The sequence below is a fragment of the Xenia sp. Carnegie-2017 genome, unplaced genomic scaffold (genome assembly GCF_021976095.1).
Source record: "Xenia sp. Carnegie-2017 unplaced genomic scaffold, XeniaSp_v1 HiC_scaffold_16, whole genome shotgun sequence".
Classification (NCBI taxonomy): Eukaryota; Metazoa; Cnidaria; class Anthozoa; order Malacalcyonacea; family Xeniidae; genus Xenia; species Xenia sp. Carnegie-2017.
This window is the reverse complement of record NW_025813469.1, coordinates 326,414-348,356: the sequence shown is the minus strand read 5'-3', so window position 1 is coordinate 348,356 and position 21,943 is coordinate 326,414. Positions and strand designations below refer to the sequence as shown.

General features: G+C 32.4%; 4 protein-coding genes across 9 annotated transcripts; all 4 read right to left on the bottom strand.

Annotated features, from left to right (window-relative positions):
• Nucleotides 1-645: 645 nt before the first annotated feature.
• Nucleotides 646-8,073, bottom strand: LOC124436920 (WW domain-containing oxidoreductase-like). Of its 3 annotated transcripts, XM_046986897.1 has the most exons (11): nucleotides 7,966-8,073; nucleotides 7,808-7,872; nucleotides 7,675-7,727; nucleotides 7,357-7,531; nucleotides 7,080-7,281; nucleotides 6,816-7,001; nucleotides 6,170-6,431; nucleotides 5,596-5,775; nucleotides 1,879-2,015; nucleotides 915-1,053; nucleotides 646-740 (listed from the first exon to the last, which is right to left on the bottom strand). In XM_046986897.1, exons 1-9 carry the CDS (start codon nucleotides 8,058-8,060, stop codon nucleotides 2,001-2,003), a joined length of 1,233 nt encoding a protein of 410 aa, XP_046842853.1. In that variant the 5' UTR covers nucleotides 8,061-8,073; the 3' UTR covers nucleotides 646-740; nucleotides 915-1,053; nucleotides 1,879-2,000. The 3 variants fall into 3 exon arrangements, with proteins under 3 accessions (XP_046842853.1, XP_046842852.1, XP_046842854.1); XM_046986896.1 differs by lacking the exons at nucleotides 646-740; nucleotides 915-1,053; nucleotides 1,879-2,015 and adding an exon at nucleotides 3,017-4,007; XM_046986898.1 differs by lacking the exons at nucleotides 646-740; nucleotides 915-1,053; nucleotides 1,879-2,015 and adding an exon at nucleotides 3,017-3,908.
• Nucleotides 8,074-8,088: 15 nt separating this feature from the next.
• Nucleotides 8,089-19,025, bottom strand: LOC124436914 (putative leucine-rich repeat-containing protein DDB_G0290503). Of its 4 annotated transcripts, XM_046986890.1 has the most exons (57): nucleotides 18,693-19,025; nucleotides 18,383-18,613; nucleotides 18,215-18,298; nucleotides 18,071-18,145; nucleotides 17,913-17,996; nucleotides 17,782-17,844; nucleotides 17,558-17,641; nucleotides 17,397-17,480; nucleotides 17,245-17,328; nucleotides 17,082-17,165; nucleotides 16,833-16,928; nucleotides 16,560-16,706; nucleotides 16,415-16,498; nucleotides 16,161-16,349; nucleotides 16,029-16,091; nucleotides 15,877-15,951; nucleotides 15,705-15,785; nucleotides 15,549-15,632; nucleotides 15,410-15,472; nucleotides 15,234-15,338; nucleotides 14,988-15,134; nucleotides 14,817-14,900; nucleotides 14,677-14,739; nucleotides 14,388-14,471; nucleotides 14,226-14,309; nucleotides 14,052-14,135; nucleotides 13,908-13,982; nucleotides 13,745-13,828; nucleotides 13,593-13,676; nucleotides 13,388-13,471; nucleotides 13,233-13,316; nucleotides 12,943-13,110; nucleotides 12,754-12,837; nucleotides 12,584-12,667; nucleotides 12,437-12,520; nucleotides 12,280-12,363; nucleotides 12,117-12,200; nucleotides 11,965-12,048; nucleotides 11,784-11,867; nucleotides 11,615-11,698; nucleotides 11,427-11,510; nucleotides 11,274-11,357; nucleotides 11,033-11,200; nucleotides 10,884-10,946; nucleotides 10,621-10,730; nucleotides 10,438-10,470; nucleotides 10,316-10,357; nucleotides 10,176-10,237; nucleotides 10,027-10,058; nucleotides 9,878-9,948; nucleotides 9,670-9,772; nucleotides 9,515-9,583; nucleotides 9,299-9,409; nucleotides 9,173-9,228; nucleotides 8,774-8,798; nucleotides 8,590-8,682; nucleotides 8,089-8,473 (listed from the first exon to the last, which is right to left on the bottom strand). In XM_046986890.1, the coding sequence occupies exons 1-57, from the start codon at nucleotides 19,023-19,025 to the stop codon at nucleotides 8,378-8,380; spliced, it is 5,292 nt and encodes a 1,763-aa protein (XP_046842846.1). In that variant the 3' UTR covers nucleotides 8,089-8,377. The 4 variants fall into 4 exon arrangements, with proteins under 4 accessions (XP_046842846.1, XP_046842844.1, XP_046842843.1 ...); XM_046986888.1 differs by having other exon boundaries at nucleotides 8,089-8,520; nucleotides 18,071-18,298; XM_046986887.1 differs by having other exon boundaries at nucleotides 18,071-18,298.
• LOC124436924 (lamin-like protein) lies at nucleotides 18,829-20,015 on the bottom strand. Its single transcript, XM_046986904.1, has one exon. The coding sequence runs from the start codon at nucleotides 19,783-19,785 to the stop codon at nucleotides 19,096-19,098; it is 690 nt and encodes a 229-aa protein (XP_046842860.1). The 5' UTR covers nucleotides 19,786-20,015; the 3' UTR covers nucleotides 18,829-19,095.
• LOC124436921 (COP1-interactive protein 1-like) lies at nucleotides 19,829-21,860 on the bottom strand. The gene is made up of 8 exons (XM_046986901.1): nucleotides 21,586-21,860; nucleotides 21,351-21,491; nucleotides 21,192-21,263; nucleotides 20,989-21,120; nucleotides 20,856-20,929; nucleotides 20,656-20,767; nucleotides 20,237-20,575; nucleotides 19,829-20,159 (listed from the first exon to the last, which is right to left on the bottom strand). Exons 1-8 carry the CDS (start codon nucleotides 21,763-21,765, stop codon nucleotides 19,968-19,970), a joined length of 1,242 nt encoding a protein of 413 aa, XP_046842857.1. The 5' UTR covers nucleotides 21,766-21,860; the 3' UTR covers nucleotides 19,829-19,967.
• Between the last annotated feature and the right edge of the window lie 83 nt (nucleotides 21,861-21,943).

The window sequence follows — 21,943 nt, the reverse complement described above, 5'->3', positions numbered from 1 at the left end:
AGGAGTTAGTTTTTGTAAACTATACATTTACATTTGTTTCATGAGTAGATTTTTTGCAGTGTATGATTCTTTAGATATTTTATAAATTTCAAAAGAACGAAGTCGTATAGACTTCTTTATATACATGCCATTAAATGTCGACTTCAGACAGGTCGTTCACAACAATTGTCATTGACTTTCATATTTCACCAAAATTGTAGGCAAATGAAAACTTCAAGCTTCAAGTGTATAGACAAGGACAATATGTACAAAACATGTATTTTTGTTTCACGAAGAGATTTTTTTCAGTGAAAGTTTCTTTTGACATCTTACACATTTCAAAAAAAAAAGAAAGTCTTATAGACTTCTTTATACAAACGCCATTGAATGTTGATTTCGAACAGATTGTTCACAACATTTGACATTGACTTATATAATCTTACTTAATCAAAACTGTAGGTAATGATAACTTCAAGCTGCATGTGTATGAACAAATACAACATCCACACAATATTTATTTTTGTTTCATGAGTAGATTTTCAGTTTCAACGAATGTTTCTTTTGATATTATACAGACTTCAAAAGAAGAAGTCTTATAGGCTTCTTTATGAACGAATGAACGACAGATCGTTACAATATTTTTGACTTATAGTCCAATCATTCTTATCCAAAACTTACGAAGAGAGGAGAATTTTTGAATGTATGCACAAGAAAATCCCTAAAAATACTCTCAGTCTGATTATTTTTTTCATTTGAGTATCCTAACAATTCAAATTAAACGTTATGAGATTCTGGTATTTACCCATTTGACGTTGTACAATCTTTATAACAAAAATTCATCAAAAGTGTTTTTATTGTGCGTAAGAACATGAAATAAACAGCTCTAAAACAAATAAGGCAATCAGTGAAAGTTTGAATGATTCTGAGTTTCCTACCTTTTTTCTCCTTAGTTCATTTTCAATTGTTTCCATAACTATTTTTTTTTGTTTCACATTTTCACTTTAGGATACAAGCTCAGTTGCTGTGCTCTTGATTGCTCATCGTAAAATTTCAGCAGATTATTAGCTTCTATTCCTATATAGAATGTAAACAAAATGCTTTAAAAGCAGTCAATAACTTTTCATCGAGAACTGTGCTAAAATCCGACACTCTTCAATGCCTACACATTTAAAGACATTTATTCCAATGTTACGGAGAAAATTTTTCTCTGTATCCCATTCCACTCAAAATAATTTTAGCTTTTTTTTGGTCAAAAACTGTTTTTTAATAATCAAGCTGGTTAGTTTTGCATAATTCGTACCCAGTTTTCTTCATTTCACGCGGAACAAAAAAGGCGGCAATTTAATTGAAAGTCCAACGTCCAACATTTTCATCTTTTCAAATATCTTCACAATTTTTGTTGAAAAATAAACTTTTTACCGACAAAAATCAACCACAAGAGATAAAAAAGACCCTGCTTATCTCCATTTTGCCATATTGTACATTTTCATCTAGTATTTGTTCAAATTTTTGTGTTGAAACGAGAAAGATGTCCGTCGCACAAGTTCTTCGCTGAAAATATATCGATTGACAAATACATGCTAAAAGTAAGGCTATTCAACAAAATTTCGTTTCGAAACACTCCACACACTAGCAAAAGGCGACAGACTAAAAGTAAAATCGAAAGAAAGACACTGAAACATAGAAAACTTGTCGTTTTTACACTGACAAGGTCCTCGTGCAAAGCAAACAGACCGAGGAAGACATGCACGCGGCACGCCAAATTGCATAAAAATAACCTACGAATGGTTTTGCAAGTCAAACAATACATAACCATACAACAAACAAGGCTTTTGCCATCGAATTTATCCACATTTGAAGTACTTCTTTAAATAATTCATAAAAATTTTGCAAACCTACCTTTCGCTTCGGTTTCGAGTTGCGGGGCATCTGGCTGTGAGTGAACTGTGAAAAATGATTGACGTGATCATTGGTGCCCTGATTTCATTGGTTGATTTTGATGAGATTCTGGTATTGTTAATTCAAGTTCTGATTGGCTAAAATATAAATAGGTTGTATCCTATAGCTGAATGTGATGGTACTCTGTGCTTTTCCCACATCTTATTCGAATTGATCATAGTTAAAAAGAAAAAAAATGTTTACTTTTTACATATTCAAGATAAAAACAAGTGTTTGCAAACAGAATAGGTAATATTTCGTCTTTATCATAATGAAAGACATCATCAAATCAATTGTCAAATATAAAAATTTGTTTTATTTTGTATCCTCAAAATATTCTATAAATGTATCTATTGCAGATGAAAGCCTTATTTTGCAATCAACAAAAACCTCAAACAGCGCATAAAACAAACTAAAGTTACACGTATTGACAATACACTGCGAAAAGTAGCAAAGAGGAAAATTGTGTTGTTCAGTCGAGGAAGCAATAATTAGTTAATAAAAACGAGATGATATGCTTTTTGATGACATATTTTACTTTCTCAGCTCAAAAATCTCAATATCACAGCATACTTTCCTGGACGATGTGTCATTTTTCGGTTGTCTTCGTCCGTCACCAGGACTACGCATTTTGAACACATTATCATCGGAGCAACTCAATCGATCCATTTCTAGGTCACAAAATACTATGAACCAGTTTAAGACCAGTTTACTATATTCTAACTGCATAAACAGATCAAATCACCTGAAATTTAGCCCATCGACCATGGCTTTTGCTCAAAGAAGCACACAGATAAACAGACTGTCTTATCTTCTTTACAAAGGTTTGCTTTATGATAATATGGAATTTTTGACATGGAGGGCCATCTGACGCATAAAATGTTTTTCAAAAATGCTAAGCAAGTACGAAATTCGCCAATTTACCCACCGGTATTGATGAATATTTTAGTCTATTCACGGGGGAGAATATTTCAATTTAGCTTACTGTTAAGTATTGGCTGACAAGCAGCTTTTGTTTGTGAAATGTGAACAGCTGATAACGAAAGAAAATTAATTCACTAAGATTGCACATTAAGTTGAAAAAAACGAAAATGAACAGTTAGACAGATTTTATCATATATATTTTTCTTTGCAAACATTAATTCTAACGCAAGTAAGTAGTTTTACAACAAAAAGGCATTAGTTTTATTTTTAACGTCTATGTATATTAACTCCTCCGCTTTTTGCGCGAACTTGAAGATTAGTGCTGTTAAGATAAATAGGACTTGAAGTGCCTAAAGCTCGTCATTTGATAGCCATTATAAAAGCATTCGTTTTGTACTTGTGTAATGTTAGATATTTACATGGCAATAGTGCATACAATTTATGTTTCTCTTCAATAAATAAAGTAAAATTGTCTCCAATAACTGCTAGTTGAACATAGTATGATGACACACACATCACGAAGAAAATTTCTCCATTCCATAAAAACGTTTTTTTTTCATTTTCAAATCAGGATGGCTTTTTCTCAGCTATCTTCACTCTCATGTTAGGTGTTCGTTGGACCTTTGTGAAGGTTGAGGTGCATATTTTCTCGTGTAACAGTTGAACGATAACATGTCTTTTGTTTTCTACAGTTTCATTTTAACTGCAACTGCTTATACATTCTACACCATAGACTGCATTCTGTGCATTTTGCCATAATTTTTGACAGACTGTCTCCATATAGTATTCCGATAAATGGTTTTCAATTTTTCTGAGGTTTTCATCGTTTAAATACCGAGGAATTCGGACGACGGTCAAACTACGACCGTTAGACATTTTTGAACAGTCTTCCTTATTTTTCAGTTCGTTCACTTCCTTGGCAGCTTGACGTTTGCATTTTTCTGCCAACTGAACATAAAACTCATCTCTTTCTTCATTATTTCCTGGAGTTCCTTCAACATTTAGGTGAATCTTTGACTCCCTTATTGAGTTCTGTGATGTCTGGCCCATTCTTGTTAGCGTTTTCCCTTCCATTTAGTATTGAAAAAACAAAAATATATTAACAGTTGCTGACGCTTTAATAAAGTGATCCGTTCAAGTTCTCTGACTGTTCCTACTGAGAAAACCTGTAATCATAAATTTCATATTTATGTTGCTCAAGACAAGCATACGCTTCCTCACGTGTACGATGCACGAGGCAAGGATAATTTTCCAATTATGCCAAATACAAGTTAAACTCCAGGCGATAATTATGCTGTCACTGTTTTATGTTTTACGCACTAATGCACATTTTTGTGTTTAATTCAATATTTATTCTGCTTTCTGAAAAAAAAGCAGAAAAATATGAAACGGCACAAATACAAAGGATCCAAACGATTGTTTGCTTCTTCATCTATGACGTGTTTAAACACATATTTTTTAACGCTGTTCATTTCACGATAAATTATCAAAGAGGATTTTTTCATGTTGAAAATATCTCAACCCTTACAACTAACATTTCGGCAATTTTCTTTATCTTCAAAAATAAAAATGCCGCCACACCGCCATTTAGGGAGCAGACGAGACTATTTTAAGAGGAAAAATTATATACGTACGTGACAGCAATAAATCTTTGCTTTTGTAGACAATGATCGCAATAATCATTTTATCAACCACTAGTTCTTACACGAAGTATCCTTTCGAAGTATTAAGTGTTATACGCTGATATGATAAGAATAACTTTGCCGTTGACTTTTCAACGAAGTTTCCAGATAGAGAAAACGACTGACAACCTTTCGATAAACATTTATTAATTCTACAGACTATTACATCGTGAAGAAAATAAAAAATTACGCATTTTACGCCGGTGAATGGGAAGAAAATACACATTGACACTTTGTGTGGTAGCGCCTAGGACAGTAGCTTAATAGCATAGTGATATTCTATTGATATTAGGTATGTTATGATGTGCTGTTTTTCATAATGAATTTTCTTGTCTTTAAGCTTGACTCTTCAAGTCATAACATGTTTTAATGAACACGTTTTAATGCGTTGACGTTGTACCATGAACACAAAAAGAAAATGTCATAATCCAAAAAATCTCATCAATTTCTCTGATACAATATTTCGCGAGGAATTGATTTAAGGTCGATCTCTCATTTTCATGTAGATTGTTGTCACAATGTCTGTTGCTTACTGATAATTTTTTTTCTCCAAAAACAACAAAAGTAATTCATTTTGAAATTATCTTAAGTTTTATCTGTGACGAAAAAAAAAATCCATTTGAAAAACTATAGCTAACTGTCCTATTTACTATGAAGCAAAACAGCACATCATTTACATAAAAGATGTTCAACAACTTTGACTCTTTAAACCTCTCAATGTTATGATTGGAACAGAAAATGTCATGTTTAAAGGAATTTTGGTAAATTTAGCAAAGTTTCAACGTCCGTTTGAAGGACCACCAAAACTTTATAGGTATTGTTGTTAGTAGTCTACGTTTAAGACTAAGCCTTCAACTTAGTAGCGTATTTTGCTGCTTAGCTATACACGAGTTGTAAAAAAAGGGATTGAGGCACGTATTGTTGAGTAACGTGATTAAAAATATATAATATTTTTACTTAAGTCATTATATATTTAAATCAATTAAGCCATGCCTTAAACCTGCACGAAATAACATAAAACAAAACAATGTTAGAAAATTACGAAACTCTAACGACGTTATAAGAAATCTACCTTTTCCTGCTGGTGTGTCTTTATTAAGTTCTCCGTAAATTTCCAAAGTTCTTTGGCTCTCGTTGAGTTCATAGCTTCTTTTGATGGTTCAATTGCATAAAAATTATTAAAATAATATCCACCAGCATTATCCAGTTCACTTGATGTGGCACAATATACAACAACAGCAGCCCCTTGAGCCTAACAATAAACATTTTTCAAGAAATTAAAAACGTTTTCCGTGTTTCTACAGAGTTATAGAAGAAAGTTTGATAGAAACGCTTATTTCCATAGAAACAAAATTGCGTGGTAAATACGAAAACAAAGTGCGAATGTTTCCAAGCAATTTTGAGTTTCTCCTAAACTTTCACAGGTGTTTATATAATTCAAAAGATACAAGTAAATGTGTTTTCTATTTCCTTTATAAAATAGCCTTTTAAAGGCAATATTAAAAAGACAAATTCGTCAATTTTAATGATATGAAGCTTATAGTTTCTGCTTTTTAAATTTCCAGTGCAAGCCACACAAAGACTGAAATTCCCATGTTTCTATACAGTTTTACAAATGCAGAATACCACAAACAAACATGACTTACAGCTGATTTTGAAAATGGTCGACACAGTGCATAAAATATTGAAATGAACAAAGAGCTTTTTCCCAATGAGCTGTAGATCATATTGCCAGGATGTACAGCATTTGATGTTACCCCATGTGAAGAAAACTGACGATTGAATTCCATGGAAAATAAAATGTTGCAAAGTTTGCTTTGGTTGTAAGCAAGAATTGACCAGTAATTGTCTCTTGTCTGAGGAAGATTTTTCAAGTCCAGATGTTCCGAGTAGTCAAAGTTTGGAAATCTGACAAAATATATGGCAAATAGCACATAAATATATTAACGTAAACAGTCTGAAACCAGGGGTATCGTTACATGTTTGTAGATGTAGATTGTCCAGGTTAGTATAGTCCTGAGAAGGACTGTTGGTGTTGATGTTGACTGACGTTTCAACAACTTTAGCAGTAGTCATTTTGAGTCATTTTGACTCTAAAGATGACTACCGCTAAGGTTGTCAAAAAGTCAGTCAACAACAACAAAAACAGTCCTTCTCAGGGCTATACCAACCTGGATGATCTACATCTACAAACACATAAGCATATTGTTTACTTACAATAAAATATACGGACAAAAAAGTTTGATGTTATTTGTCCGCAAGATGAGAATGCTGGCATCCTCCAAAACATACCTGTGTGATTCAGATGTGAGAACTACAACCCTTGAAGGTGCAGATGAGATTAAATTATCTTGTAACATTCTCACCAAATAATGATGTCCAACATGGTTAACACCAAAGGTTTTTTCAACGTTGTTTTGTGTTGTTTGCCATGAAGATGTCCACACAGCAGCGTTACATATCAAAATATTGAGAGATCTGAAAACTTATAAAATCAAAATTAAAGAGCATATGTTGTGACATTTTAAGACAACCATAAAACACATTTCACATTACAATTTCATATCATCAAACTTTTCAGCAAATTCTCTGATGCTAGCAAATGAAGCCAAGTCCAATTTTAGCACAGTTACTAAGGGAATGATAGTTTTGCGAACAGAACGAATTTTTTCAGCTGCAATGCTTCCTTTGTGAAGATCACGACAAGCCATAATTACGTGAGCACCAAAGAGAGACATTGCTTTAGCTGTTTCAAACCCTGAATTTGTAAAGAAAAATCATTTCACAAAGATCTTGCATGTTCATTGGTGTAGCTAGGAAATCAGAATTGTACCTATTCCGGAATTAGCTCCAGTGATAATGACAACTTTTCCTGAGAGATTTTTATTCTTCAAAACATCTGATGCTGTTTGGCATGCATCCACCTTAATCTTCCCTTTAACTCTTGGTTTTGTTTTAAAAATAACGCGTGGATCAATGTAAGTTGACTTTCCGTTGATAGTACTAAAGACATAAATGTAGTTGCATGGTTTACACAAATAAAATAGCAGCTCTCATTTGAATTTGAGCAGTTTTTTCGAAAAGCAGTCAGCTAGATTAGGATATCAAGAGCTTTTAAAGCCCAAAAATGTGGAAATCATCTTCTTACTTAAAAACATGTTGCACCATCGTTATCTTCCTGCTTGTACCAACCAAATGGCAACTCTTAAAATGATAAAATGAATTACGTTAATATATGTGCTGTCATATTCCACTGATATCATTTTATTTACTTTAAGACATACCTCCGTCTATTTTGGTTACATTACCAGTTCTTGGATGTTGCCACTGCGTTTTCTTTGTATTGTGACTTTCATAAAATAAGCAATTTATTGGAAATTTTAACAACAAAAAGTAAATGATAAAAGATCCTTAATTCAATGCAGCATTAATGCCAGCTTACTCGATGTAATACAGCCGTCCATCGGACATAAAACGAGACTCCCAACCGAAAGGAAGATCGTTTCCATCATCTACATCTTTAATTCTTTCCGCCATCTTGTTTCACAATAGCTTATACGTCATGTAATGTAGAATCAAAACTTCTAATAATTACGTAGATAATATGGATTTATATATAATACAATATAGTACATAAATACACAATAAAACAACACTTTACACAGTAAAACAATAAAAAGAATTAAAATACACGATAAAAAAAGGTATTGACACAAACGAACATTTAAAATTATTTGGGTTTGTGTAAATAATTTCCTACAGTGTCAGTGTTTTAATGTGTGTGGTACGGCAAAATGATAATTTTATATATTGCTTCAGCTCTAATAACTCTATTTTAATTATTAAAACACTGGTCACCTAAACGGAGTGATCGGACGCTCCAGTTGTGAAGAGAGATCCCTCACTTTATCGCTCCAGTATTCACTACATTGTTGGAGCTGAGAGGAGAGCTGGAAACAAGTGATAGATTCAAATCAGTAAAAGAGCAAAGGCCAATCTGCCAAAATGACAATGTGAACCGTTAACTTTATATTAGCAGTATTATAGTAGGAATGAAATAAGTCACCTCTCCAACACGTTGAATCCAAAACGACTTATCCAATGTCATGGGGTCTTTAACTCCTACTTTATTCATTTCTCGTCTTAGTGCTTGATGAATCTATTGACGTTGTGAGCATTAAAAATACAAATGTAAATATTGGCAAAACAAACAAATGTTTAGTATGAGAATATATGCAGTTGTTGTTGACCTTGTCTGACGATGTTGTTTTGCATCTAAAAAACAAAAATTGCAAATAAATGTTCGGTGCTTTGATAAATAATTTTCATTAAGAATGCTTCTTTATGAACTGTTCTTGTGTAAGATAAAGGGATGGTGGAGAAAAGTAAAATGGGAAGAATGGAGGGAGGAGGAAGGAAGGAAATGGAAGGAAGGGGAGGGAAGGATGGAAATGGAATGGAGGATATGGAAGGAAGGAAATGGAAGGAAATGGAAGGAAGGAAGGAATGGAAGGGGAGGGATAAGGGGAGGAAGGAGGAGGGAGGGGAGATATGGAAATGGAAATGAGGAGGGAGGGGAGAATGGAAATGGAAGGAGGGAGTGGGGAGATATACATATACAAGTAGAAAGGAAAGTTTTATTGACTTACAATCCTCGTTCAAGTGCAGATATATATGCTGAATCACTAAATCCAAACGAATCAGACTAAAAACAAAATAATCGTTATTCACTACAAAAATGACAAAAGTCTAAATTCACTTTCTTCTTTCATTACTAAAGATGAGTAATCAAGATTCGGAGGTATCAAATCTTCTTTGATAGTATCCATTTGAGATTTTAAATCCAGTATAGTCTGACTTCGCGCCTCCAGTTGAGACATTAAATTCTATAACATATTGACAATATAAAATGAAGAGCAACACAAAACAAGATGAAAGAAGTTTTTCTAATGTTCTTGACTTCTACTAGAAATTACATCTTCCTTTCTGACCTTTCTTGCGACACGTTCACGATCAATAATTTCTTGAAAACGAAGTCGCTCTTTCCCCAAATGATTTAACTGATGTAGAAATATGTATATCAAAATTTTGATGGTATTCTAAGACAAAATACTTGTGTCCAGATTTAAGTTATTCTTTTTCTTACTCTTTGGTTCAATTCCTTATTTGCCTCGATATTTTTATGCAATTGATTATGTAAATCATCGATCGTTTGAGAATGGTTAAGAGCTTCATGTTCGGTGGTCAAACTAAACAAAAAATTCATGTAATAAGGATTCTTACATGATATAAAATGCCAAGTGGTTAAAAATCGATAACCCACTACTTGTATCTCCTTAACACAAAATACTTACACATTTTCCTTGAGTTTACCACGGAGTTCTTGAATAACGACTTCTTGTTCGGCCGAGTGAGCTTGAAGAGCCTGAAAATGAAGATGAGTTAAGAAAAAAGAAAAATATAACATAAATATTCTTTATGGTTGATTATTTCATGAACTAACCTTGTGATTATCACGTATTAATCGCAGTTCAACTAAAACAACAAGTGAAAATGTATTATATCAATCAATGCCATAGTAAAGTACAACTTTATGACATAAAATTACTATAATGAATAAGACATTTGGTTCAACATTAACTACAGAAGTACCTATTTCATTACTGTATGAATTATTCGCTCTTTTTAATGATTCGTTCGTTTCAATCAGCTGTCTGAAAAGTAAACGAAAAAATTTGATGATCATTTAATTCCCTAAAGCAAAATTGAAATGTCAAAGATGAAAAGCTTACTCTTTGTCAGCTTCAAGGGACACTATACTTTCACTTTGTTCTCTAAAAATAAATATAGTTCTTTACTATGGCGTACAACGATGCAACAATCGACTTGAGTTTTTTGAACAAATGAAGATTACCTTAACTTCAAAGCAAGCTTGGAGTTCCCCTCTCTTTGTAATGTAAAAAAATAAAAAGTAACTTAAATCTCTAGCTATCAAATATTGAAAGACATCTTGGAAATTGTTGAGAGTTATAGTATTATTAGCTTGAGGTACGTACATAACTAATAATAACAGATTGTTTATTGTGTAAAGACTTACTTTTGTTCCTTTACCCATTGATTGATGTTTTCAACAATAACTTCACTCTCTTTCTGCAGTCGATCTCGATGAGCGCGTGAATCTTGTAAAGCCAAACGCATTGACTGCAACTGAAACAAGATTTTTGTAAAGTATTTCCCCGTTAGTAAGTTGAAATAGTTTGCAAAAGTTTACTTTGCAGAAAGGAAATGGGAAAATGCAATTATATAAAGACATTGCTTAAGCGAAGCGTCAAAAGAAAGGAACCTGGGGATGAATCTTACCTCTTGTTGGCAAGCGACATGGTTTTTCTTCAACTCTTCAAATTCAATACAATTTCGCTCACTCTATAATAAAAATAGTAAAATATGAAAAATTAGTTAAATTTTTCAACAATGAAATAATGAATCCTTACAGTGACAAGAAGACTCACTTCTTCCAAAATAAGTCGACATTTTTCTTGCAAAGCCGCTTCTTCAACTTTCAATGTCATTTTTTCATCCTGTAGTCGTTTTAACTCATCAGCCTGTTTCGTGTTGTTATCCTGTGTCGTTGATAGTTCGTTCGTCAACTTTTCTGTTTCACAACGTAGCTTTGAAACCTTATAGACGCAACAAAAACATTGACTTTTATTCATAACATTTATAATTACATACTTATTTATCAACTGCTACCTCTTCATTTGAAGTTTTACATCGGTCCTGTGATTTTTTCAGATCACTTTTTAAACGTTTTGTTTTCTCATCAATATCAGCAACCTGAAGTTTAACGATAACATTATTGAACAACAAAACCCAGCTTCAATGAATTTTTTTCATTATTATAACCTGTTGCTCTAACGATGATTTTTGCCCTCGCAACATCACAAGTTCGGCTTTGGTTGAAGATAACTCTTCACATTTTACTTTCAACTGAAAGAAGAACAATAAATTTTGTTCCTTTTTATGAAAGATTATACATTATGATAAATAAAGACAATAAAAATAATGAAGATTTAATATATCGGACTAAAAACCTCCATTGTCATATCTTTACAACTTTCTTCCGTTTTAACAAATTGAACTTTAAGATTTTCATGATCTCCTTGGATATTGTCAAGCTACAAAACGAGAATTTCCCAAAAATTTGTTATCAATAAAAATTGAGTATTTCTATTATAAATGCACGTATAAAAAGCAACTCACGTTTACTTGAGATTGTCGAATTATTTTGCTTGACACATCTAACTCTTTCTGTAGATGAAGTACTTCTTCTTCATAACGACCAAACTAAAACAATTTTTTTTTAAATATTATCAATTGATGATATTTTAACATCTGAGCGTAGAGTAAGGATAATCAAATCGATATTCGTCAATATTTTTACCTCAGAAATGTTATCCTTGATTTTAGTCTGTGTTGATAAAAGTTCATTACGTAATTGCCGAACATCGCCATCTTTAGTGGTGACCTGTATCATGTTAATTAAAATGGAGTAGTAAAGGAAAGACAAAGGATAATTATTTTACGACAGCATACCTCTTCTGTAAGGGCTCTGTTTTTCTCCAAAATTGATCCTAATTCCGCTTTTAAAGCTGATATTGTTTTCTCATTATCACGAATCTAAGAGATGACAAAACAAAACTGATATTATGGAACAACAGTACAAATCAAAGCGTAAAATATTTAATATAATTTGTACCTCAATCTTTCGATCTTCCAATTTCCGCTCAAGCGAAGAGATTTTTTCTTCTTTTTCTTTCATAACATCGCCATGACTCTTCATCTATAAAAATACGTTTACATTCTTCAATGCTTCAAATAGTGACACACTTCAGGGGTATGTGTTCATTCATTACTTGTTTATTCAACCATTCCAGCTGCTCGTTGGATTCGACCAGTTTTTCAGATAAGTAATTTTGTTCCTTCTTTTGAGAATCCATCTATGTAATATCGAATTTCTTGAGATCTGTACACAGACAATAAAAAATATACATTACAGTTACCTTAAAGACCAGGGTTGTAATTTCTTTTTCAGCTCGCTGTAGTTCGTCGACGCGTTGTTGTGTGTAGGATTCTTGTTCTCTTAACTACGTATATAAAACAAAATATAAAATATCCACAGACCATAAATTTGTGATCACCTCCCCTGTTTTGAGAATAAACCCCCACAGACCTGCAAACAGGTATCATTGTGCAGTCTCTTTGTGTCATACAATTCTAGTCTCAGTTTTTCAACAAGATTTTCAATAGATTCAATCTAAGAAAACATTGTAATATACGTAAGATCTCGTTTCTTTTCATAAATAAATTGTTACAAAACAGTCACGTGACTCACATCCTTACAAAACATATAAAACATTACCTTCTCATTGTTTATTTGCTTTTCTTGAAGTTCGTTATTCAACTCCAACTGGCTTTTTCGATGCGTTGCCTCAAGTCTGGCAATTTCACTAACTTTCTCGAGTAACTGTTCCGCCAAGTGAGAATGTCTTTGATCAAGTAAGGACAGTTTTTCTTTGCTTTTGATCAACTGTCAATTCAACATAAATACATTTTAAAGATGCACGACTCTCTGGATTTAGTGTGAAATGATCCATACTAAACCCGTCTATAAAAAAGTTCTACAATATCCTATTTTATCCTCCACTATACCTCTTGTGATGATGATTTATATTGAAGCTTCATGTCATTCAACTCATCATTAAGTTGATTTAATTTCATCTCAGAGTTCCTTTTCTATAAAAAAACGACGACACACCATCACATATCACAAATAAATATTATTTACGTACATCTTTACGTTATACCTCCAGATTAAATCTATCGCGGTCAGCAATGACAGCAGTAAGCTGATTTTTCATATCTTGTAATGCGACTTCGTATTCTGCAATCTTTTAAATAAATTTAAATCAACTCACGCTCAAATAAATAATTATAGAGTAAAAATGGGTCAAAACCAGTATCTTAGATGATTTAAGTTTTGAAAGCTACAATTTCTAAAGATTTTAATACCTGATTCTTATACTTCGTAATCTCTCTGTCTTTCTCCCTTTTCCCCTCAATTCCTTCACTTATTATTTCATTCAATTTAGCAACCTACACGAAAACAAATTTCACATTATTTCATCACATATAATCATTGCAACAAAAATCTAAATGTTCACCTCATCTTTAAACTCGTCATTTGTCGCCTTCAATGAATCCACTTGACCGCTGAGCTTCTCTACCGTCTGCTCATACTTCATAATCTATACATTTTATGTGTAAAAAGTAATCGATCACAATAACGAAGAAATTTCTATGTTGTACTACATTGCACCTACGTACATTGTCTTGATGTTTTTGTTTATTTTCTTCAAACTCACACGAAACCTTCCTACAGACTTCGTTTTCGCGAGCCAACTTTTAGAGGAATAAAACAATAAAATGTCCATAAAAATGTGATGATGAAACTAATGTGTACCTTCTTACCTTGCTTTCCAGGAGACGATTTTCCTCTTTTAGTATTTTTGACTCAGATTCACTCTTCTGTAATCTCAACTCATAGCATGATGCCTATGCACCAATATAATCATTTCATGTTTTTGTAGAATCAACATATATCAAGAATTATTAAATTCTGTAAAACATAAATAAATTTTGTACTTGTTCAACTCTTTGTGCATGTTGCTCTTTTTCTGACAGCAAATCAATTTTTAATTCGCTGATTTTACTGCTCTTCTCAGAAACCTATTCCATCAACGGTAATTTTATGTTAGTAAACATTGCTTTCACAAAATAAATGAGAATTTTAGAAAAAGTATCTACCTCTTTTTCTGCTTTTACAAGTTTGCTTTTCGTCCCTTCAAGATCATTGTATAACTTATCGATCGTTACATCCTTTGTACCAATCTTTAAAAAGAATTTAATTTTATAAAAAGGGAAGAAGGAATGTACGTATTTCTGACAGGGGGGGGGTTCACTGCCTAAAAAACTCTAAAGTTGGATATAAGTTGAGGAAGCGCGGACAAATTTAAAAGAATTCATATTGAACATCGTTGTCCCCGAGAAGACAAAGCAAAAAATAATGAAATTTTATCAAATGGATGATAGCTACCTCTTGTTGCTTTGTGACTAACTTATCTTTTAAGGTATGTAACATTTCATCGCAATGTGAAAGCTACAATCAACAGGGTGAAAAACAATGATTTAATAAATAAAACATGTTTTTAATCAAAAAGAAAAAATAATATGTACCTGTGATTTACATCGTTTTAAGGCCTCACGAGTGGTTGATAATTCAGCCAAGCATTCATTCATTGCTTTATTTTGTTGTTTACCCTGCTCATAAACACATATATGTATGTAATTAGATGTATAAACGTCATCAGACAATCAAAGTTTCAAAGGATAAACAAAATGACAAACCTTTACACGTTCACGTTCATAATCTTCACTCAATAAATCAAATTCACTTGTTTTTTGTTGGAGTTTTCTATCCAGATCTTGAACTGTCTCGCCATGTTTTAAAAGATCCTCTTCAGACTTTGTTTCTCTTAGCCTTGATTCTTCATACTAAAAATTTTAAGAAATAACGTCTCATTTTCTCTGTGTCCCCACTGTTTACTTTAATGCATGTTTTGTCAATAAATACGATAAGCCACTATAATCAACCTGCTTCGTCATTAAATCCGCCTGATCTTTGTAATAAATTAAACTTGCATTCATTGCCTTGCAGTGATTTTCCGTTTCTTGAAGTCGCTGCTTTATTGCTTCGTTCTAAATATGATGATTTCATTCGTAAAAATCAAATCATCGCAACGAAGATTAAAGGATAATTCATCCCTAACCTGTTTTCGTGATTCCAGCAAATCGTTGGCTTGTTTTGCAATCACGTCCTCGCGCTCATTCAACTATAGAAAAAAGGCACACACGCACACACATAATTCAATCACAATAGAAAAACGACTTTTATGTTCAAATGTCTACCTTATTTGTTGATTGTTTATGAAGATCTTTTAAGTGACTAAACTCTTTTTTCAAAGCTAAAAGCTCTTTTTCTCTTTCTTTTAACTAAGAAACAAAAAACGACCACGAGATCGAAGCAATGTACAAAATATCTCAGTGTTAACTAAAAAATGCTACCTGCGATCGCAAAGTCTTAAAATTTTTTCTCTCGACAATCTCTGATTTCAAACTAACTACATCAGCATACAAGTCAGTTTTCTTTATGAAGAAATGAACTAATGTTGGAGATGTTATATCATTTGGAAAAAAAACTGAACTTTTAAGATGAATGTTTCAGTTGATATTCTACCTCTCTCTCGTATTTTTCCTTCGCCGTTTCATTTGACGTCTGTAAATGTTCCATACTTACAGTGATTTTTGTCATCTATATAACATTTTGTCATGCAGCAGGTAAATAAAGTTTTATGAAAACATCCAACAATGTTTTGTTTTGTATAATACCTCTTGCTGCCAAAGATCTTTTTCATTGGAAAGCTGAGTCAAGTCAGTTTGACTTTTTGTAACCTAGCAAAAACAATGATGTACGATATAAACATTTTTTTATGAAAATTAAAATATCACGAAAGAATAAACATTGTATTTTATTACCTTGCTTTCTAAATTCAAGGTCATCATTTGTTCTTTAAATATCGCCATTTCTTCATTTAATTGTTTCATCATGTCTTCTTTATGCTTCAACTCTTTTCCACAACGATCATATTCATCTTCCAACTTTTTCAAATTCAACTGCAACAGCGTCATTTGTTGCTCTTTCTCCAGCAACTACAAAAAAATCTTTTTATAATAAAAGAAAATCTGTCCCAAAACATATATCAGATATGCCTCACTTCTTCAACACTATTTTCAAGCTTTTCTTCAACTAAACTTTGTTTCAACTCCAACTCTTCGATAGCGTCATCTTTCCTGTCCAGCTAAACATGGAAAAATTATTCAGTTCTCTTGAGAAAGCTCGTATTTTACATAAAATCCTACCTGATTTCTCATTTCCTCAATATTTGTTCGCAGTTTTTCAATCTCTTCTCTTAAATTTTCTGTCATTTCTTCTTGTTCAATAAGTTTATCGTGATATTCATCTCTTGCTTGTTGTAATGTTTTCATCGCATCTTCTCGCAAGATCGTCTATACAAAAACCCACACAACATCATCATCAGCCCAAAGTCTTTCGTTTCATGTCTTTAGCTAAGATAAATGAAAAGCGTCTGTTCTCACACGCTGCAAGAACAACATTTAAAAATCTTTACATACATCATGTGCGGACTTTTCCTGAAGTTCTTTAAACTCATTCTGAGAGACTTTCAAATCTTTTTCTAAATTCTTCACTGCGTCCTGTTGTCGTGCAATCTGTAAAATTTCATAATATCTTCTACAACTCATTGTCTCCACCGAAGAAAAGTTTAATTTTTAAAAACACGCGCGCGATCAACCAATGAATGATTATGACGTCATCAGATTGATTCTTGCAATGCCATACATATATAAATAAACCGGACAAACCTGTTTTTCTTTTTCTTTTTGTTGATTTGTCAGTAACTTCAAATCATTTTCCATCTTCTCCATTATTTGCTCTTGACATCGTAACTGAAAAATAAAAAAATAAAAAAGTTTTACAAATAAATGGATTCACTTTAACCGCATTTTACAAAATTGAAATTTATGCCTTCTCTTCCAAATCTCTTTCCTGACTTCGAAGTGTTTCGACTTCTGCGGTCAATTGTTTTATGTTTTCTTCTTTCATTGAAACCTGAAAACGTTAATTTATTATTATCTAAAATGTTGTTGAAGAAATCACAACTACTTCAATGTTTCAACCTGGTGTTCACTGTTTTTAAGATCATTTTCAATCGTATTCAATTTAAAATCGAGTTCTTTAACCGTATTCTCGCTTTCCTCCAACTGTAAAAACAAAGCGAAGCGTTTTTCGAATGTAAATAACAATATTTTCACATTTTACAAATGATCTACAACAAAACCTTTTTGTAACTTTTTAAAACTTCTTCTTTCAAAGAGAATAACTCATCTTCCAAATCATTAACTGTTTTGTTGCGATCTTCCACCTAAAGATATAAACTAGGTTATTTTCTTGACATCTTCAGTAAGTCTTTCAACACAATATCTGCGTCATCTGGCGTTACAACTTGCGCATGCGCCTTTTTCTTAACATATCTGGAGCATGACTAAAAATTTTTTCTCATACCTCGTTACAGCTTTCTTCATATTTTTGTCGCATGCTTTCAATAGATTGTTCTCGAACTTTTATCTGTATATACAAACAGACAAAAAGTTGTTGTTTTAATTGAACATGTTCACTTAAACGATATTTTTTACCTCTTCTGCATATCTCGTTATATCATCGACAAAATGTAGTTTCTCCATTTCATGAGTATGAATTATTTCATCTTTTTCACTAACCTACATCATTCACAAAATATCTTTAAACTCGGTTTATGTACAAGTAGGATCATTAATGGATCAAGAAACAATACCTCTTTTCTTAAGCTTTCTCGTTCACTTTCAATAGACTCAAGTTGAGACTGATAGCGAGCTTCAAGTTGAGCAATCTGAGCAAGAGAGGATAAAGTGGGATGATAGTGGATATCAAAATCACTTCGATGAGTACATGAACTCACCTCGTCCACAGTATTCTTCAATTTTTCTTTGTGTTGTTTAAGTTGAAAATCTGTGGTCTTGAGGAGTTCATTTTTCTGACATATCTATGTGTAACATTTAAAATTTATTTCACTTTAAATGCGTATGCCTTTAGAAACAAAATACACCCAAAATATACAGTTCAATACCTCATCTTTATTTTCTCTGATTTCTTCGTGAGCCTTGAATAGATCAAGTTCGAGTTTTTCGATGGCTTTCTCTCTCCTCGATACTTCATCTAAGCAATCATTTTGTTGTAGCTGAAGTCGTTTCAACGCTTCTTCTCTGTAACTGATCTTCAGTTCATCTTGACTAATTTGTTCCTTCAATAATGTGTTTTCTTCTTTTAAAAGTTGCAAGGCATTGTCGTTCTCATTGATCTATGAGTTCATATTACAAAGAGAAACTTGTTAAACTTTGTTTCTAGTGAATAATCTATAAATACATACTCTATAATACCTGACTAACGTAAGCCTCTGCCATTTCATGAATTGATTTCTCCTTTGACTGAAGTTCATTTTCACAATCAGAAAACTTTTTCTGTACATTATCAAAATTCATTGTCATATCTTTCATTTTCTTTACTAACTCATCGTTCTTTGACTTGTAATCACAACATTCAACTTTCATCTGATTTAATTTATCTTCATTTTCAGAAAGTTTAATAACAGATGCTTGATGTTTGTTTTGCAAAACAGAGAAATCACTTTTTAATTTTACAATTATATCATGACGTTCGGCAAGTTCATTTGCTAAGGCATCTCTCTGATCCTTTGCTTCTAAACTCAACATCTTTATTTTTCTTGTAATTTGGCATTCTCTTCTTGAACATTTTTGCTTTCCTCAATCGCCAAGTTTTTACTTATTTCCATATTTTTACATTTTTTTCTAGTTCATCAATCTTGGAATTTTTTTCACTTTCCAAACATTTCATTTTATGCTTCAAATCCTCCACATTGCTTTCGTGTTCTTGAATAAAATTATTTTGTTGGATACTCTTCATTTTCATTTCGTTGACAACATTTTCTAATTCGAAAATTGATCGATTTCGATTCTCAACCTTCAGAGAAAAGTTTGATTTTATATCTTCTACTGACGAGTGCATTCTTTGAAGTTCAGCCTCAGCTTGACTATATTTCTCTTCGAGACGTTGCCGTCTTTCTTTCTCAACATTCACTTCATTCATAAACTGGTTTCGTTCAATGACAATTTCATGTTTTATGTTTTCTCTCTCATTTATTATCGTGTTTAATTGATAATGAAGTTTTTCCATGTCTTCTTTGAGTTGTGTAAGTTGGTCCGAATATTGAACATTTCCTATCCGAGCTTCGGTCAATTCTTTTTCCAGAACTTTCCTATTCCTGGCTTCTTCTTCCATCTGTTCAATTAGAGATTCTTTCTCCTTCATGACGGTTGATACACGAACAGAAACATTTGATAAATCCTTCAGTTTTTTCTCCGCAATTTCCCTCATTTCTTTTTCTTTATCAAACTCTTCTTTCACTTTATCAAGGTATGCTTTTTCTTGCTCTATCTCATATGACGCTTGCATTTGTTTCTGTTGGATATTGTGAAGAGCGCTTTCTTTTTCTTCCTTTTCTGATTTTACATAAGCGAATTTCTCTCTAAGATTTTTCAAATCTTTACGTAATTGCTCAACTAAACTCTCCGACTTTTTTAATTTCACATTTAACTCAGATTGTTCTGTAGTTCCTTCATCTTGTAATTCTTTAATTAATTTTTTACATTTGCTAAGTTCTTCCTCATCTTTACGTTTTTCTGTTTGACATTTTCTAGTTCTTCTTTTAGCAATTTAATCTTCATGACGAAATCATTTTCCGTCTTAGTTGTGATACTTTCTATTTCATGATCTTTCTGTCTCAATTTATTCTGCAGTTCATTAACTTTTTCATTCTGTCGAGCCACCTAGAAATGCCGTAAAAAGCTCAATATACTACTAGACATTACATAATTTAATATCAGAGTGATGTATATAAGTTTACCTCCAGTTTACTTTCTCTGTATCGACTCTCCCATGTTTTTATAGCCAGAGCTTTACTGTTGACATCTGAACTTGAAATGTAATGTTCATTTTCCAAACGACCCATCTCGCTTTGTAACCGAGCAATAAAGTTCTCAGATTCCTCCAAGTTTGACGTAATTTCCTTTCTTCGTTTTTCACTAAGTTCTAAATCCGTGCGAAGCTGACGAATCATGACATCTTTACTTGTCTGTATTCCACTAGTTTCCTCAGACAATTTCTCAAATGATTTTGGATTGTTTTTCGGCGAGTCAGTTCTTTTTTCCTTCAATGACATGTTGTCAAGTTTATTTTGGTGTTTCTGTTAGAAAGAAACAGTTTTATACTAAAGAGCCAAACATTAAATATTGAAACAGTTAAAAGTGAATAATTGAAAACCACCTCTACATAACCCAATATGGTGTTCTTAAGGTCAACAATAACTTTATCACGAGATGAAATAGTCTCTTGGAGCTGAGAAATTCTTTTATTAAATTGTTCCTCTTGCATATCTCTGGAATGAAAATTAAAGATATATATAATGTTTTAAAGACATTCAATTTTTCATCTAGAACACAATGCTTTCTGTATTTCTTACGTACATGTCTTTAATAGCTTTGGTTTGAATATCAAACAGTTTTTGAGTAGGAACAACTTTTAATCCAAGATCATCAATCTGAAATAAAATTCATAATGTTAAAAAAAATGAAAAATTTATTGAAGTTGAAAACCAACCTTGATTTTACTGCCAGCCATGAGATCCCCCACAAGATTAACTAGTATTTCAACATCATGTTCCAAATCATCATTTTGTTGACGAACTTCATTTGCCTCATGATTCATGTATTCATAATTGTCTTTTTCATTCTACAGTAATGAGGCATTTGCACACACATAACAAAAAATGGGATATTTTAACAAACAACAATAAAGTATACCTTGAGTTCATTTTCAATTTTCATGGTCTGATTTCTCAACGTTTCATTTGCCAAATGCAACTCTTTAAGTTCCTGGTTATAAAATAAAAATGTGTTATTAAATATGCAAGGTAAGATTATTATGTTCAAATTCCACAATCATTCATAAATGAACAACACCTCTGTAGTTTTTTGAAGATTTCCTTCAACCAATGCAACTCTATGACTAGCCTCACGTTCAAGTTCTTGCACAGTCTCGAGAAGCATTTCGTTTTTGGAGCTCAAATCATGAACATAGCCTTGCAAAGATTGCAGCTGATTCTATGAAAAACAAGAGTCAATAAAGTTGTTCTCACCAATATAACCGACAAGCAAACCATTTTTTTAAAATAATATAAACACATCAAACATTTACTCTATATGTTTCTCCACGTTCTTCATCGGCAATTTCTATTTTCATTAAATGATCACGACACACGTTTTGCAAATTGCTCAACAAACGCGTTGGATGAAGCTCTTCACTATCAATGTTTGTTAAATTGTCGTTTACAACATCACACGAAATCTTTTTACTTGTAAACTTAGCCGCTTCCATCCTATGGAGAACTGAGACACGAAAAACGTGCTGTTCTTGCTATGCGTGAAGAGAATTTACTCTTAAAACAATGTAAAATTTTGTCGCCATGTTATTTTGTTACTAACCCTTGAAAGAAAAGAACGCTCATTCGAGCATTCTGATTGGCTGATTGTCGTTAAATAACTCAAAATACCAC

Bases quoted from the DNA above. Each gene is read 5' to 3' on its own strand.
- LOC124436920 (XM_046986896.1), bottom strand. From the start codon at position 8,060: ATGGCGGAAAGAATTAAAGATGTAGATGATGGAAACGATCTTCCTTTC. The intron at 7,532-7,674 runs TAAGTAAGAAGA...TACATTTATGTC, and splicing joins ACGATGGTGCAACATGTTTT to TTTAGTACTATCAACGGAAA. The intron at 5,776-6,169 runs GTAAGTCATGTT...GTTTATTGTTAG, and splicing joins GACCATTTTCAAAATCAGCT to GCTCAAGGGGCTGCTGTTGT.
- LOC124436914 (XM_046986888.1), bottom strand. From the start codon at position 19,025: ATGTTGAGTTTAGAAGCAAAGGATCAGAGAGATGCCTTAGCAAATGAA. The intron at 13,111-13,232 runs GTATAGTGGAGG...TTGAATTGACAG, and splicing joins ATAAATCATCATCACAAGAG to TTGATCAAAAGCAAAGAAAA. The intron at 11,511-11,614 runs GTTTTTAGTCCG...TTCTTCTTTCAG, and splicing joins GTAAAGATATGACAATGGAG to TTGAAAGTAAAATGTGAAGA.
- LOC124436924 (XM_046986904.1), bottom strand. From the start codon at position 19,785: ATGCAAGCGTCATATGAGATAGAGCAAGAAAAAGCATACCTTGATAAA.
- LOC124436921 (XM_046986901.1), bottom strand. From the start codon at position 21,765: ATGGAAGCGGCTAAGTTTACAAGTAAAAAGATTTCGTGTGATGTTGTA. The intron at 21,121-21,191 runs GTATACTTTATT...TCATTACTGTAG, and splicing joins AAATTGAAAATGAACTCAAG to AATGAAAAAGACAATTATGA. The intron at 20,930-20,988 runs GTTGGTTTTCAA...ATTTTATTTCAG, and splicing joins TGGCTGGCAGTAAAATCAAG to ATTGATGATCTTGGATTAAA.